General features: G+C 34.0%; 1 protein-coding gene across 1 annotated transcript in view; it reads left to right on the forward strand.

The window, feature by feature from the left end:
- The window catches only part of LOC145945899 (adhesion G protein-coupled receptor E3), a 79206-nt gene extending 69539 nt beyond the window's left edge, over positions 1-9667 (forward strand). The window contains exons 6-9 of the mRNA XM_083055152.1: positions 1087-1188; positions 1571-1757; positions 3548-3634; positions 4710-9667. Coding sequence (XP_082911278.1) covers positions 1087-1188; positions 1571-1757; positions 3548-3634; positions 4710-4766 — 433 coding nt within the window. The 3' untranslated portion in view covers positions 4767-9667. The remainder of the gene's footprint in view (positions 1-1086; positions 1189-1570; positions 1758-3547; positions 3635-4709) is intronic.
- Positions 9668-19128: the final 9461 nt, after the last annotated feature.

Here is a 19128-nt window from a genome sequence, read left to right on the forward strand (position 1 = left end):
TTAATCTGAGTTTTAAACGGTTTGTAATTCTTAGAAGGAGGCGAACTTAATGTAATACGAGATAATAATATTTGTATATAAATATTATTATATTATTAATTTAATATATAATTCTAATATTCACTTGTCAAATGTATGCGCAAGAGAAGGTAGAATTTAAAAAAAATAAAAAGAAATGAATATAAAATTAAAATATATAAAATATCTCTTATGAAGGGAATCGATATAATATCAGAAAATATCTCGATACGACTTTACGCTAGACAATTTCGAATTTATTTAAAAGTTGAAGTTGTTAGAAATTTGTACATTGCAGTCTTACTGAGACTATGTATTCTGCGCGATGATTACGATCCTCCGAGAAGTTTCCGAGAGACCTGGGGATTTTCGCTCGTCGAGCTTATACCTTTGCCTCTGGTTGGGAATATATACGCGAGATGCAATCGAGGAATATAAACGGCGGGGAATATTTCTCGGGTGAGCGTGTATTAAAATCGCTCTGCCGACATGTGCAAAGTAGGCGAGCACCGAAAATAAGTATTCGATATCGCCGGAGTGGTCCCCGATAAAAATCGGGCGTTTTGCAGACACTCGCTCTTCGATCCAAATTGCTCTCGTTGAAAGGAGCGACGGGATTTTAGCTATTCTTCTCTCATATTCGCGATTCATAGAGGCGAGATTTTATATTATGTATATATAAACGGCGGGGCTAATAAATATTTCTAGCGTCTCTTTCTTCTCGTTTCACGAGAATTGCAATGTCGAATTGAATTTTCATTACAATGAGCGGTATTTTCCGGCCACGTGATATATTTTCCAATCATTTCATCTCGTGGATACTTGCTTGATATATTCGTTATAAAAATCTGTACAACATATATTTTAACAAGCAGATAAATAAATAAATTTTGATTTTAATTTTAACATAAAATTTACACATTCTTGCAGAAGTAAAAATACAATTTTCGGAAACGTCATTTAAATCGACATTTGTGCAGGCAACAAAAAATTTTAGATTTTTTTTTATTCAATAATTTTAATTCAAGGACAATATTTAATGCATGTTATATGCTTTATTAATTTCAGGTTTCTGGGAGCCACGGCGACAATTTACGCGTATGGCTTACCGGTCATCCTACTACTACTAACGTCCGGTTACTACCTCGTCAAGGCTGCAATAGTGTCAAGGTACAGTTATCTCTCAATTAAAGCTTGATATCAATTTAACGATCTCGAATAGACGACGCAGATATGATAAAAAATTTTCTAACATCGTAACAATTCATCTCTTAACGCTAGATGCGTTTTGATCGCGCAATTTTGCGATCAAGTGCTTATAAAATGTTTCGATATCAATCACGAGCCTTAAAACAAGTGTTTCTAAGAAGACATACATTTGCATATAAAATTTAAAACCGTTTCTCACGCTTGAAACGACGCTCGACTCGTATATTTTCATTCCCCGTAATTTGAAACTTCGCTTTTCCGAGCCACGGTGCGGAAAAGAAAGTCTTCCGCTTTCTCGGTCACGAATTACGTCACACACGTCGCGTAAATCGCATACGCGCAGGTACACGTGCAGCATGCAGCTCGAGATAAAGCAGCGCGAGAAGATGAAGAGGAGGCGAGCGTTGCAGCTCATGCTCTTCCTGAAGGTCAGTCTGATCGTTGGTCTGGTGGCGGGTTGCGGGGTGGCGTCCAGGGTCTGGAAGATTCCCTTCCTGTGGGCAGTTTTCTGCACGGGCCATTCCCTTCAGGTACGTGGGGATTGTAAAAAGCCCTCGGGGGTTGTAAAAAGCGCGCGCCCACGGACCATTTCGCTTCGAATACGTAATAGGAGAGGGATGGTACCCGGCGCAAAAAGAGTCTCGAAAGATATGCCCAAGAGCGTCATTTCTTCCCGTCGTTTTCCTTCCCTAACGGCACACTCTACGACCGCGATATTTTTATCCCAATTTCGGTAGATTATGGCACGGATATACGAGCGCGCGTGTAAGAGACTGACGTTGAAAGGTGAGGAATTATTGACTTTATATAGCGAATAACTCGCATCTCGCCGCATTCAATTTGTTAAGAAACTAAAAAAATTTATAAATTATATAAATATATATATTTTATTGAAATTTTATTGTAACTTATGAATTTTATTATATAATTTTATTTTATTTATATGTTTATTATAATTTATGAATTTTAATATAAATGTGTTCTATATAAAATTCTATATAAATTATAATAAATTTATGAATTTTTTATATATATATATTTAATTACAATAAAATTTTAATTAAAGAATATATAATTACTATTATATATATAGGGGGATATTACACATATTCATTTTGGATCACATTATTGGAATCATTATATGGACCATTATTTGGATCGGTATATTGGGCCATTATTCGGACCAAATTCGCACGCGAACCATCATATGCGGACCATTATTTGGACTATTGTTCGGACCGCATTCTTCTCTCATTGTCTGCCCGTATAATTTATATCCCGAACTATATAAGTTTGAAATTTAATTAAATTTCTCTCGTAAATTTTCAAATATTCCGATTATCATACGGTTCGCGGATTTAGCTCCCGATATTACGCAGACTTCATTTCCGACATAGAGATCTCGGTCGACGTCGCGCATAAAGAGGCGAAAGGGCAAACGCAAGAACGCGCGGAATCTCTTTCCCTTGCCCTTTTACGGCAAGTTTCTCAAGGAACTTTGCGCTCCCGACGCGTTCGATCTTGCATCAAGCGTAAGCAGCTTTTCAGAGCGTATATCTCTTTCTCCTTTTCTTTTTATATATATATATATATATATGTGTGTGTGTGTGTGTTATATAGTCCAATTCCATATTTCTTCCCAAGTTTACCGAGTGTTCTTCAATAGCGAGAGCTTTTCGCGATCGACGAATCTCGAAGTGGCGGACTTCTCTTTTTATTTTACCGCCTGTGTCAAATCGTGGGTCCCTCGCTCGATCGTCCTCTCCTTTTCTTTTATTCATCTTTTACTTGCTTTTATCCCTGTGACAATAATAATCAAAAATTTAGAATATCTATAATTTTTTAAAACGCAAAACTTTAGAGTTTTTTTTCTTAAAGCATCATATTATTGAAATTATATGTTTAATATTTTATATATTATTATATAAGCTAATTATAATATATATATTTATATATTACGTATATATAAAATATATATTCTTGTATGTACTTTCCTTCATCCTTGGGTTTTATCTTTCAATGGCGCTCAGAAATTTAGGACATTTGTGATTTCTCAAAGCACAAGTCGTTTATATAAATGTTACAGGTATATAATTACTAACGGAACTATATATATTTTTGTCTAGTAATGTTGGGAATTTAGAAAGAATATATTAGATGCTCTTATTTCCTTTGAACGCAGACGTCTTGAGCTTTTCTAATATTTCCTTTTTAACGTAACGTAAGCAAGACGGCTCGTCTTTCTTTGGTTTGTAACTCGACGATATAGCTTTATCTAGCTCGGGGTTGTCCTATTACACACGACAATTCTACCATACAGGGATCGGCAGTGGCGCTCTCCGTTGCGTGTAACTGCAGGGTCTTGAAAGTTTACGCCAGGAAATCGCACAAGCAACCGGAACACCAGGTAGGAATCCTCTTTTGCCGTCAAGAAGTTTCGTTTATCCCGCAATTCTTTGATTAAACTCTTTCCTTGCTAATGGTGTTTGCTTGGTCTTGTATGTGTTTCCTCAGATTGTTTTGAATCATCTCGTGAAAAATTTCCCTAGACTAGGATAGATTCACATTTAAGCTGCTTATCTATTTTAATCACCTATTTTAATCTCTTTTTTTTGCTCGCAATTGTTCTCAAATAATATAATATTGCCGAGAAACTTTTGATTTTTTTCTCTAATATCTTGAAAGTCCTCGGAGAGATTCCGCAGGCACTTTTCTTGACAAAACGCGTCGATTTGACTTTACGATTCGAAGCAATTTCTTTTGTTGTTGTTGCGAAGCCTCGGGAGCTTTAACGGGAATTAATGACGATTAAATGTCTCGAGTCGAAAATACGTGCGTCTGACCTTCTAATTTTCCTCTCTGTCGTCGCCGTCAGAAACCCTCGTGCATAAATTATTTAATCCGCTTGATTGCGACGCGTCCTCGTTTTCCAGGTCAGACTGAATTAAACTGTCGCGCCCTTCGGATCCTTTTATTTTCGGTTACTCGATGCTATATTTTTCGATTTGTCGAGATATCTGGAGATTTATTTCTAGCATCAACGTGCGATATACCCGAGAGAGAGTTGTACCTTATCCGTGTAACGCTTTAGTCCCAGACAATTCCAGCTTTCAATTTCCCCAGCTCTATGTTTTGTGTGAAAATTATTTTAAAATTATTTTTATTTTTTTATTCATTGTAATTTAATTCGTAAATTTATTATAATTTTTATGAATGTTATAAAATATATAAAATTCATGAATAATAATAAATTTATGAATAAATACATGAATAAAATAAAATTATATATATAATAAAATTCATAAATTACAATTGCAATAAAAAGGGCGATATTATAATTTAAAATTATTAAACTGTCGTTAGACTTATTCGTTGGCATTAGTGGCTTGCTGTTGCTCTCTGTCGTTATTTGTGGTGCATGGGCCGTTTGATTAGACACTAAACATTAATAGCGTTAGCGATCTCTGACGTTGACGTTGCAGATCGCGAAATCTAGCAGCAGCATGCAGCTGCTCGCACCCGCGCCGGATCCGGTTTAGGCGATCCTTTGGGGGACTGTCCTTGGCAAAGGAAACGGGGGCAGGAACGAAGAGGAGAACCTGGCTGGTGCCTCACTCTTTCTCTCCGGTTCGCGAGGCGTAAACTATTTTTACATCGATATGTGCGTGTGCGCTGATATTTCTCTCCTAACTTTGCCGTTTCTCTCTGCGAGACCGGGATTTTCCCTCCGCGACGTGCGATTTCAGTTTCAAGGGTTCGGCGGAATATCTTTCCGATGTTTTAAAGTGGACCGAGAGTTTTCGAAGAACTTATATAATTCGTAGAGAAACTTGTGAAGGCTGATAAAAGGAAGAAGGAAAATAGAGAATTTTTTAAATTATATTTTTTTGATTAATGTGTGAAATTATAACATATTGGTCGAAACTGATGCTTCAAGTTTTTTATGATTTTTTCACGAAAACTGTATAAGGATATATACTTTGCACATTATAATTTAATATAAACGGATCGTTAAATATTGTTTGTGACGTTTTTGTCTCTTGAAACTTAAGTCTTTTTGCACACATAAGAAATTCACTGACAATAATTGTTATTATGTTCTATATAAATTTTGATCAAGTCTGCAATATATTGCAATACTTAACGCAAACTTAAAAGAAAAAAATAATAAAATGAATGAAATCAAACTTCTCTAGTGAAAGGACTAACTATAAACTGTAAACTTTTCAAAGTAACGTTAAAAACTCGAGAGGTTAAATAGTTTATTAAAGTCGATCTCTAGACGCGAAGAATTAAATTGTTAATTATTTAATTATTTTGATTTAATTATTTTATTATTGACAAGAAATAACCGTAAATTTATAATAAATTCGAATGAATAAAAAAGAATCTATCGCGGATGCTGAATGAATTCTCAGTCGGAGAAATTAGGAGAAATCAATTACGACAGCTGGTTTTCGAGAGACTAGAATCGCACGTCGCCGTAATCCTGATATGCACGTTTTGCAACCTGATTGTGAGGTATGTCGACGTCGTTGCGCGATATTACAACAATGTAACGCGACGACAATTTGATATGGTTTTCGATATATACGACGAGGGAGAATTTCGCGCTCCAGCGAGGAACACGCAATATATATCGCAGCCACCTTATGTGATATGCATATCATGTTAAATATGCTATAACTGCAGAATGCAATCCCGCGCGTGACGAATGTTTCGTTAATGGACGTCCTAATTATTATTTCCTGTGAAATCTCTTTTCGGAAAGTTAAACTGGCTTGCGATCCGCAGGAATGTATTCAATAATTAATTAATGTGCAATCATATAATCGTCTCATGTCATCGCGTAACTTTTCTCCAAATCTAATTAACGAAAATAATAATGCGCTGTAACAATTTCAGAGATACATACATATACATAAAACACGCAACTAAGAATGAGATATAAATATCCGTATTTAATGTAACTTAATCAGACATTCCAGAGGGAGAGAAGAAACTCTCTCCAGGTCTCTCTCAATTTTAACAACTTCTTCGAGGGCAAACTTGCGAGCAACTTTGATATTAATTATCTCGAATTTATTTCAACACAAATACACATATACGTGGGCAAAATTATTTCTCTTTTTAAGCGCGACCCAGATTTCTCGGATTTGTCCCCACGAGGGATTAATCCGGTCTCTCTCGATAGAATTTTAATGCGCGACCAGAAAGAAGTTATATGGTTTCACATTAATTCTCCGGGCGGGCGAATCCCGAAACTGGAGCGACGTTATATACGACGTTATGTCCGCCATCGCGATCTACCGCGTTAGCGGCGGTTTTCCGGCCGATGATGGATACCGTAAGGGTATAGAGCGACGTTGTACACCGTAATTCAATTTGTAGAGGTCACTTAAGGAATGGAGTGCCGGAAGGAAGGTGAATGGAGAATCCTAATAGAAGGCGCCGCGCGATTTACTCTCTCCTGGATTCTCTCCCTCGCGGAGGGTTTAACATACCCTTTAACCCGGACAGGGAAGGGGAAGGTGATAGATCGATCGAAGAATCGACTCTCCTCCACGTTTCTCTAACGAATGTCGAGGGCGAGTGCTGAATTACACCGCCGGTGATGTATCGATACCCTATTGCTTCTATTTCGCGGACGAGGACGGCATTCGCGCGTTTCTTCTCTCTGAATAGTCTCTAATCAAGGATGGGAGCAGTGTGTAAATTGGGCGCGCTGCCGGTTGATTAAACGTATATAAATGAGAGGAGAGGATGTGCGTATGTGTATATATATTTTTTTTTAAATATATATATATTTAAAATATATATATTTTATGTATATATATAATATATCAATTATGTACATATATAATATATAGATATATGTGAAAAAAAAAATATATATATATATATATACATAAAATTATTGAAAAGATGTAGAAATATTTCTTAATCTTTGCTGAGAGAGAGCAACACGAGTCAAAATGTACGGATTAAGGTAAACGAACGTTAAATTAAGCATCTTATATATCTAAAATAAGGTAATAAGGAATTTTTTAAATATACATATTGACTATCGAGTTGTGTGATAAGCATCTATTTAGTGACAGTGATATATAGTTGCTGTGTTTTAACAAGTCGTTGAATTATCCTAAATCGCAGGAGGGGGGGGGGGAAATGATGGCGTACGTTTATTTAGCGATTGGTATATCGAAACGCCTGTATACAAATGTATATCATTCGAGGTGAATCAAGAATGAGATCAGGATCGATCGAGTGTGTTTAGTGTGCCGGGTGTGTTTAATCCTTCCGATATCCTGGCTTATCCTGTTTTAAGGACTTTGAGCGAGCGAGAGATACTACCTAACGTAGGCCGACATATCAATGTTGAATAATGTCCTTGAATTTTCTAAGCGTTTCCACGGAATGTCGGGCGCGCGAAATTGTTTGTCCGAGGACTTGTTCGTCCTTTGATTCGCGATATATCCTTGATCGATACACGTCTGCGAGAATCTCGACTCGTTCTGTACACAAACGTCGAACGAGAAGTGGGTGCTCGTCGAGTCCAACTTGGAGGGTCGCGCTATCAATTTGACGTCTATCTCACAGCCGGGAGAGATCTCTGTCAGTCGATGAATAATCAGGAGCAATCTCGTGACAGTAATTGTGACAGTGGGATAATTATGGCTCTCTCTGCTTGTATATATGTATACATTGCTATAATTGAATTCACGGTCACCGCAAGCTCATTAAGAATGACCAATAACATTTATTGATCCTTACAATTTTATTGCAAGATTTATTTTTGAAACGCGCCCGCCTCTTGATTTTAATTTTACTTTCAATTGGAAAATTTTACTTTCCTTGTAATTTATATAATTCTGTTTTATAATATAATTTCTTATTAATATTTTATAATCCTTTTATCAATATAATTTCTTTATAATATTTCTGATAACTTATAATTATTCTTGAGATAATTAGATTTATCGAAGAATATTTTTCATCCAAAAATGTAACCGTAAAAATGTTTAATTTCGAAAATTAATAATTTATATTGATTGAAATGCTCGTCCCTTGAAATTAATTTTACTTTTAATTGGAAAATTTTATTTTTCTTATAATTTATAATTTTTCTTTATAATATATAATTTCTTATAATATCTTATAATCTTTACAATATAATTTCTTTATAATTTATTTCTCATAATTTATATTAATTTATATAATTATTCTCGAGATAAAAAAACAGATTCAAAGATATCTAAGAATATATTTACCATTCAAAAATGTAACCGTAAAAATTCTTAATTTTGAAGATTAATAATGTATATTGATGTATATTGATTGAAATGCTCTCCTCTTGATTTTAAATTTACTTTTAATTTGAAAATGTGTTACTTATAATTTTTATTATTCTTCTTTATAATAGAATTTCTTTATAATTCTTCTTTATAATATTTTTTATATTATTCTCGAGATAAACAGATTCAGAGATATAAAAAGAAGAATATTTTCCATGTAAAAATGTAATCGTAAAAATTCTCAATTTTAAAAATATATAATGTATATTGATTTCGATTTTTTCGAAAGGTAATATCATGTCTTTATTAAATACTCTATAATAATTTAACAATATTAATAAGAATTTAATAAGAATTTAAAATGATTCATCATTGCTATTTGATATTCTCAAAAGAGAGAGAGAGCCACATATTTTCTTTCATTAAATTAATAAAAAATATATTAATAATATATATGAGCGACGAAAAAAAAATTCCTTTTCACGTAACATAATTTCCGAGTTTAGATTCAATTCTTTCCGCGATCGCGTTTCTTTCTCTCTTATATAATCGATGACATCATGAAAAAAAAAAAAACTGACGATACGACATAAACAGTGTCTACGTAAACACGTCTAGGAGTAACAGTCGAGGACAAATGTCGTTCTGTTATAAGCGGAGAGACGTTATGTGTCGTACAGACGTGTCGAGACGACATGTACATATATCGTGGATACCCCATCGATCGCTCAATCATTGCGGTGTTGCACGTTCACGCAAACAAGCCCGTAATCTGGATTCCGTATACAGGCAGGCTCCGTCCTCGATTAACGTCGCGATATCAAGTGTATTCCGCGAGCGTTATCGATCGACAGGGATTCGACGCGTGAATATCGATCTCTCATCTCGCGAGGAATTCGCAGCCCCGTACATGTACATGTACGTGTGTGTTTTGCGTATGTATACATATACATGTACCTATTCCGTGCGTATATTTGCATAGGTAGGTGGTTTCGCGGCCGACATTCCCGCAACAACGCGAATTAACACTTGGTAATGACCTGTGTGCAGCTCTGCGTTAGTATACTTGTGTAATCGCAAGCACACGTGTAAACGACGCATATGTATAGTCACGGCGAAATAATAAAATATTTTGAAGTCTTGAAGGAGGAGGAGATCTCACCCGCCCCTTCAGCCTCTTCTCCTTCAAGTTCCCATTTTCTTATTCCGTTTGTCAATGCATAATTTTTCATCAGTGGACACCTAGGTACGAACTGTATATTTCTTTTTACACATTGACAGGTTTTTTATAACAGCTGCTGTGGGCATCAAATCGTTCTCTTTCTCTATATATGAGATATATTTTAGAAGGTCTCTGAGTGTAAAAAAATATCTTTATATTTTGTTTCGACATTTTTAACATTTAAAGTTACTTTGGATACCCGGGTATTGACAGAAGGGTTAATGTTTTCCTTGCGAAATAGTTCTCCGCAGCGATTTATCGATGTGTTTGACCGGAGACCAGCGATTATTCTTTCTTTATTACCTCTCTCTCTTGTCGCGCGAGATTTAGAGAAGGTGATCTTGTTACACCGGTAAGGATTTGTATCTCTTGCGAGTGCAATATATAAACCTCTATATATCTTGTTCATGCTTCCACAGAGTGTTCCAGATCATCTCTCGCTTTCTTTTATATTCTTTTTTTGCATACACACATATGTTCTATGAATCCTTCGATGACATGCAAAAACACATCGATTGCGGAGAGGAGAAAAAAAATTAAAGTAATATGGCACGTGGCAGTATAATACATTATAGAAGGATTAAAGCTTATACCGGGTGCTCGTGCGATATTGAGCTATCGATTCCCGAAATATAGTACGGGTGACTCGTTTATAATGTCCTTCGAGAAAGCGCGACTCGAGTCCGTGTCATTTTTCTCTCCGAATGACCTGACATTTAATTATCGGGAATCATCGACGCGACGATCCGCGACGCGGCCAAGTAGTGCATTCGTTTTCTAGTCCGCCCTTTGGCCATCGCGCGATTTGACGACGCGACGTTTTACGCTCCGAAAAAATGTATTCCGGGCAATAAGTCGCTCTATTTCACCTTATTTTCGCAGTGCATAATTTTTTAAAAATTGCATTTCCCGACAAATGCATCCATAGCGAATATAGGGATTATTCTTGTCGTATACATCTGCTTAGGTCTTAAAATGTTCGCAGAAATCGAAAAGTAGAACTTGTGCAATCAAGCAGTTTTGTTAAAAAGAATTCAATTCTGTCGGAAAACATTTTTGAGCTCAGCATCAGTTAGATCGTAATGATTTACGACTGTGAAAAATGATTCAGTAAATAACTGGGATTCCTTTCTCCCCTCCCCCGTATTTCTTCATATAAAATATAAAATTTATATTTCAGGAGTATATAGAAATTAATAATATAATTTATCATATTGCGATATGTGTTGCATGGATTCTGAATTTTATATTACAAAATTGAACTGTATTTTATATGTAAAACTTCCTTTATTATTATATCATGCACATATTATATTATGTCATATTTTTTACGTGTAAAACAAAATAGAGTACATGATCTCGAGTCTCATGTTCTCGATATTAATTCTCAGAAAGTACTTGATAACGCGCTTGAATCTACTCTTGCGCGCTAATTACTCCGTTATTAACTCCGCGTAATTATACGCGAAGACTTATCTCGCGAATTCGTAATTTCACGCGAGACGACATTCTCTCGAGGTTAATTAGAAAATTTTTTCGCACCACCCTCGTCGTCTTTTTGGCCGGAGAAATAGCTCCCGGACCAGTCGAATTGTTGTTCCGAGAATGTTCGGGTCGACAATAGGATTCGTTAACGGAGTCTTAAAGCTTAATGCAGGATCGTTAAACAGAACTGGTACCGACCTTTACGACGTCGTATATAAGTAACCGCAATTTCGACACAATAGTCGGCATCCACAGCTTTTCCCTCATGTTTTCCCCTCGTACTCTATTTAAGGGAGTAAGACGCTATTGAGACGAACTGTAATCATGGCCGGTTTCAATAAGATTTTCTTGAACAGGTGGGCGCTCTGACGTAAATTTTTTAAACTTTCCTTTGGAATTGAAAAGCCTCCTTTTCGCCTTTTCTCTAATTTATCGTGAGTTATAAATGGTGCTCGAAAAGCATCGAACGTATTTTCAATTGCGCAAAAGAAAGAAGATAAATGGGATCAATGAATTATTTCGAATAGAAAGTCTTACGAGCGAAAAAAGAAATTAATTATTGAAATAATTAGAATTCTATTCAATATGACGATAGCTTCTACGAAAGCGCAGAAGCTTTTGGTCGAACTATATAAAGAGTAAAAGCGAGAAAGAAAAACAGAATAATTGCGGATTAGTTTCAGAAGAGAAACAACATTTTTTCCTCCGCGAGTTTTTACAATTTCTATTTAAAAAGAATTATTGTGAAGTGAAATATAACCGGAACAAATTTTCGCTGTTTTACTTTTAATCCGTAAAAAAAAAAAACATTCTTGTTTTCTGTTCGAATAGAACGAGTTACTAACCAACAGATTAATGGGTTTCTTTTCCGTACTCTGCCGTGAAAATTGGATTACTTCAGTAGTTAAGGAGGAAAGCTTGGGAAACACTTAACGATTAAAGACACGTTCACCATGTGAACAGGGTGAAAGGTTGCATCGTAACTCTTAGTTTTTCAAAGGATGGAAGGGAAGATTAAGTGCGATTTTCTGGAGCAAATATAATTTATGAGATAATTTATTATTCATGCGCGGAATAAACATTTTACGTTCATTCTTAGATCTTCTATATATAAAATGTAAATTTTATATTATAGAAAATTTTTTTATATATGTGAACTATATCAATTTTCTCTATAAAGCATATAAAATTTTTATTTATATAATATTATATAATTATATAAATATTAAAATTTTATAACATATAAACTTTAAAATCCACACATCAATGTTATATAAAAATTACATCATAAATTTTTATATATTCTCAAAGTATGAATTTTATATTTTATACAAAGAAGAATACGAAAGAGAAATTAATTCCAATCACTGGCGGATCCGGGGGGGGGGATGTTAAACCCCCCCCCCTTGCAAATTAAAAGAAACAGTTTTGCTGAATTTGTTTAAAAAATATAAATAAAGAAAAACAAACATTAAAGAACTATTGACGTCAGAATCCGCTAATGTATATATATAAGTATAAGATACACTGTAAATTATACTCATTACGCATTCAAGGAGTTAAGTACAGATTAAGTCAGACATAGGACGAAATGATGAGATAATTTCGTTGCATGAAAATAATTAGGTGAAATTCTTTATATCTATATAATATATATATATAATATATATATAATATATATATAATATATATATAATATATATATAATATATATTATACCTATATAATATATATTATATCTATATAATATATATTATATAGATACAAAGAATTTCGCCTAATTATTTTCGTACAACAAAATTATCTCATCATTTCGTCCTATGTCTGACTTAATCTATACTTAACTCCTTGAATGCGTAATGAGTATAATTTACAATGTATCTTATACATACATATTGTATATATTATATATATATATAAAGAATTTCGCCTAATTATTTTCGTGCATGAAATTATCTCATCATTTCATCCTACGTCTGACTTAATCTAAACTTAACTCCTTGAATGCGTAATGAGTATAATTTACAGTGTATCTTATATATACATATTGTATATATTATGTAGATATAAAGAATTTCGAATAACTATTTTCATGCAACGAAATTATCTCATCATTTCGTCCTATGTCTGACTTAATCTATACTTAACTCCTTGAATGCATAATGAGTATAATTTACAGTGTGTGTATCTTATACTTTTATATATATATATATATAATATATATAATATATATATAAAATATATATACATATATAAAAGTATAAGTAATAACACACTGTAAATTATACTCATTACGCATTCAAGGAGTTAAGTATAGATTAAGTCAGACATAGGACGAAATGATGAGATAATTTCGTTGCACGAAAATAATTAGGCGAAATTCTTTATATATATATATATATATATATATATATATATAAGTATAAGATACACTGGAAATTATACTCATTACGCATTCAAGGAGTTAAGTATAGATTAAGTCAGACATAGGACGAAATGATGAGATAATTTCGTTGCACGAAAATAATTAGGCGAAATTCTTTATATATATATATATATATATATATATATAATATATACAATATGTATGTATAAAGTGTAAATTATACTCATTACGCATTCAAGGAGTTAAGTATAGATTAAGTCAGACATAGGACGAAATGATGAGATAATTTTATTGTACAAAAATAATTAGGCGAGAAATTCTTTATATCTATATAATATATACATATATATATATACATTGGCGGATCCTGGGGGGAGGGGTAAACCTCCCCCTTGCAAATTAAAAGAAACAGTTTTGCTGAATTTGTTTAAAAAATATAAATAAAGAAAAACAAACATTAATATCGACGTTGTTGATCCTGGAATAAAAGCTAATCATGAAACCAAAAATATTAAATAAAATAATTTTGCAAAACCCCTCCCCCCCCCATTATCGATGTCAGGATCCGCTAGTGATTCCAATTATCTACTTTTAAATTATTATAATATTATTTCAAAGTAATTAAAAAGAAGTTTTTATTTTTAATTATCATAAATTGTAATATATACTTATAAAAAAATTGATAATTATTTAAAAAATTCCATAACATTTTATTAAATATAGTAAAGAAGGAAATTATATATATAAAGAGAGAGAAAGAGAGAAAGAAAGCAGAGATACACAAAAACAAGTTTTTATAATATATATTTATTATTGCAGAATAACAAATATATATTTCTCAAATATTTGCGCGCGTTTTTAAACAATTTTTTGAAGATTTGGTATCACGACATCTTAATATTATGAGTCAAAATTGTATTTGACAGTTGATAAGTCACGGAATGCACTTGTTGAATAAAATACCGATCGTGCTTTCGCCAGATCCTCACTCGTATCTCATTTTACGTTTGATACCGGATATGCGGACACGCTGTTGTGACAAGACGTAGAGCACCATTCGTCTTCTACATTCCGAAATGTGTCCCAAAACAAGGAGATTCTCTTTGTCGGTGCCAGGAGGTCTGGAGCCGTCGAAATCGACCCGCTCTTTCTCTCTTTCTCTCTTCACCGAGAAGCCAAGGCTGCTCGCATCGAACTGACCTATAATCCAGTTTCGACTTCGCACACGATCATGCAAATTGATCGCGATCCGTTATCATCTCGCGCAATGCGTTTATTTTGTCCTACTCGCGACATCTGTTCTTTATTTGGCTCGCTTTATTTTTCTTTTTTTTCTATTTTCTGTTCTATTTTACTCGATCCACTTCAAGTCCCCAGATGGGAAACGACGACTAGTAAAACTCGGCACTCTTAGCCTTTAAAGCGAAAGTTTCGACATATAACGAAAGTCGTAAGATGAGTCTATCTGTCTAAAAGTAGATTGAGATATGATTACGAGAAGAGAGAGCCAACTTAAATAAAGAAAAACAATTGAAGCTGTAGAAGATAAAATAATAACAAGTAGAATAAAGTAAACAGCAATATAAATATAAATGCAAAAAGCTACTGTCAAGATAATTTAATGAAATTTAATTTGTTGTGGAATTTTCAAGATATTTATGATCCATTTTGTACGCATTAAAAGTTATGAGATTTCTAAAAATAATAAGAACTAGTTTCTTCTGAATTGTTTTGAATCATTAAATTATTTCGTATTGCTCGATATGTGAGGATTGTTTTATTAATTGCAGAAAAGAATGTGCGCAGTCCATCTGAAATTATTTATACAAGATGTGTCTTAAGACATCTGAATTTAATATTATAGGATGGAGGTAGATTCCATTTGCATAATTTAAAATTATCTTTTTTCCCTCCTTTTAATTGTAATTTCCGGAAAAGCAGCTTTTAGTTGCGATCTCTTTTTTTTTCTTGCACTGCAGCTGCGATGTAACACAGTGCATATATTTACGTTTGAAGCTCTATCTTTAATGAGTTTATATAGAAGGTGTGCCGAAAAATTCAAGTTTGCTCGTATAGGAAGAGTTGATCCTTTCCCAGGACGGATAAATATCACTAAACAAAGATAATCCCGCATTTATCGTTGAACTCTGCAGTAGATTTAATCATGAATCCCGAATCTTTTTCGCAGTGAAATCCCACTTGAAGGATTAAGATAAGAAATTACATCCTCTCGTTGCAGTTCGCGCGACTTATTTACATGAGTTTAAGTTCAGAACTTTAGCTCCGCTCGAGGGAGATCTCGCGCGAAATTTCCGCTTGTTCTTACTTTTTCTTTTAGCGTATTCCAAGCATGTACTCGGTAAAGTAAAATGGAAATTAATATACTGCGCTGGTGCTGCTGCCCCGATAATTCCGACGATAATTCCGATAAAGTAGCTACGCTTTTCTCTCCGTCAGAGAGTTCTTGCATTTCCCTATTCTTGTTTTTCTTTTTTTTTTTTTTTTTCTTTTACGCCGATTTCCCGGAGTTTTCCGGCCGGTATTTTTATCCCTCGTATACTTTTGCCGGTGGATTAGCGACGCGGAAAATAACAGGTGGTTCCCTCGCATATGTAATGCCGACGTATCTGATGGCGCTCGCCATCTGTGTGCGCTAAAATCTTAAATAAATAAAGCAACAAAATGAGCGGTCGCTTTATTTCCGCAGGATAAAACGGCAAGAAATGCCGGGTGAATTTCCGCGCGTATTTCGCGAAACGACCGTGTGAAATTTTAATCGTGTTATCTGCGCACGATTTCAAGGTGGACGTATTTATAAAACCCGTTTTCTTTTTTTTTTTACGAATACAGCCGTACGAAATAATTTTGAGAAAATTACGATTGCTTCTAATTCATGCATAATTTAAAAAATCGAAGAATATTCTTTAAATATATATTGATATTTTTGAATTTTTATTCAAAAGGACCAATATATCTAAAAGATATTCTTCTATTTTTTAATTATGCGTTTTGAATTAGAAGCAATCGTAATTTTGTCAAGATTACTACGTGTATTCGTTTTTCGGCGATTATTATATTGATATATTTTTAATATATTGATAATTATTTTACAAAATCAAAAACATTTTTATATAATATTTTATGTATTATATAAATATATGATACACTCTACTTATGGCATATTTAATAAAACAGACGTATATTGTTTCATTGCATAATTATCTTTATTAAAGGATTTTAGGAAATTGAGAAAAAAATAAAGTTATTATATATTTATTGGAACGTATTGTAGTCGAGGGCAGAAAAAAAATCAATAAACGCGACATCCAACAATAGCGATGGAAAAAAATATCCATCCCGCCGGTGAGACATCATAAATTCCGGAGTCGTTACGACTGATGTCTCATCGTATCCTGCGAAAGGGGATTTATTGCGGGGGAAAATGCAGAAGTAATATTTCAATGTTGCCGACGTAACGCGGCATCAAGCACCGCATTGTAAAATGTCGTTTACAATCATCCGTTATATCTTCGGGAGAATTTTTATTCTCGCTCCAAGTGCACACAAGTTTATCTCGCTCTCTTGCGCGACAATTTTTTTTTTTTTTTTAAATTATCCGCTATCATCACCGTAGGATGATGGTGTATATAGCTGTATCTCCCTCGAGAAATGGGAAACCTATATAAGCATATTTTGTATTCTCTTTCCATAGAAATGATAATACTCGCGAGCAATTATCGCCATAAACTGAGTCTCATACTTTATTAAGTCGCGCATATGCAATGAAAATTCTTTTCTTATTAAATTAGCGACTCCTGTAAACTTTACGCAAAATTATACGTCGAGTTTCCCGGACATGCATTTCATTGCAGCCGTAAACTAATTGATCCTCAAACGTGCGCGGTTGGAGGTAAAAAAAAAAAAGAAATTATTTATTTCGAGCTGGGATTAAAAAAAGCGCAACTCTGTTCCGCCGACATTCGATTTCAATTACGATTCAACGCAACTAATGGATCAGCGGGGTCAAAAGCGCCTTTCGCTTCCCTCCCAGATCTCCCACCCGGAAAAAAAGCGTCGAGATTTATAATAACCTCGATATACATTTTTTCCTGCGCGTGTTTACGCCGGAAGCGAGATGGAGAACTCGAAATTCACCCGGATCGAAGCGAGAAATGAAAGAGAAAAATTTTTTTTTTAAATAAATGGAATAATAAAAATTCAAACGCACGCGCGCCGATAGAAATTGGGGAGGACGGGGCTCATGGGAAGAGGAACACGTGCGGGTGCATTAAAAAGATCAGCAATATAGATGCGTGGAATATAGAGAATGTTATTTGCACGATGACACGCGGGCAACGTGTATGTTTTACTCTCGCGTCACACGCTCTGATGCAATTCAAATTGCCCCGTGTGTGTATCCCGCTGTCATCCATACCCTGTCTCTTTCTTTCTCTCTTCCGGTTCCTCCCTCTCGTGTCGAACGAGAGAGTATGGCAACTGCGAATGACGGGCCCGAAGGCAATTTCATTTTTTGTACGCGAACCCGGGACGCGAGCTCGACATGTACATATTTCGCCGGTTTTTTTCTTTTGCATCTTAACGAGGGACGATCGGAAATATCTACTTTTTGTTCTCATCCGACGATTAATCCGCAAAAACCGATATACACAATAATACATTCGTTATCATAATAATGCGTAATAATAATAACAATAATAATAATGGTAATAAAATATGTATACATAATGATCGTATTTGAAATGATAATTAATAACAGCAGCAGCATGTTAATCAATTGCGATGCAATTGCATGTTATTAATTATTTTATGTCGTACATTATTAATTATTTGATGATAAATAATTATTAAACACGTACATTTACATATATTAATTAAACCGCGAAAGAATAAGAGATAGGGACAATATCGGTCGCACACAAATTCATAATAGTAAATGATACTTTAAACTATGATTATAATTTTTAATTCTTCTACTTTTTTAATTATGCATTTTGAATTAGAAGCAATCGCAATTTTCTCAATATTACTACGTGCGGCTGTATTCGTTTTTCGGCGAGTAATATTTTGATATATTTTGAATATAATGATATTCTTATTTGACGAAGTTAAAAATACTTTTATATAACACAGAGAGAATTTTCTCTTAGAATTTATCCTAAAAATCATGGTAATCGTGGGACAATATGGTATGGAAAGAATTTCTCTGATTAATATTTATCACAATAAAATATAAAATATGTTTGATTAATTTTACTAAAAGTGTGGTAAAATTAATCAAAGATATTTTTAAAATTCTTTCCATACCATATTGTCTCACGATTACCATAATATTCAGGGTAAGTTCTAAGAGAAAATTCTCTCTGTGATGATACCCTCTATTTATAGCATATATTTAATTAAGCAGACGTGTATTGTTTCATTGCACAATTATCTTCATTATAAGATTTTAAGGAATTATTCAGAAGTATAAAGTTCTCATATATTTATTCTTT

Source organism: Prenolepis imparis, unplaced genomic scaffold (assembly GCF_030444845.1).
Source record: "Prenolepis imparis isolate NDT839.2.m4 unplaced genomic scaffold, iyPreImpa1.0 SCAF_15, whole genome shotgun sequence".
Classification (NCBI taxonomy): Eukaryota; Metazoa; Arthropoda; class Insecta; order Hymenoptera; family Formicidae; genus Prenolepis; species Prenolepis imparis.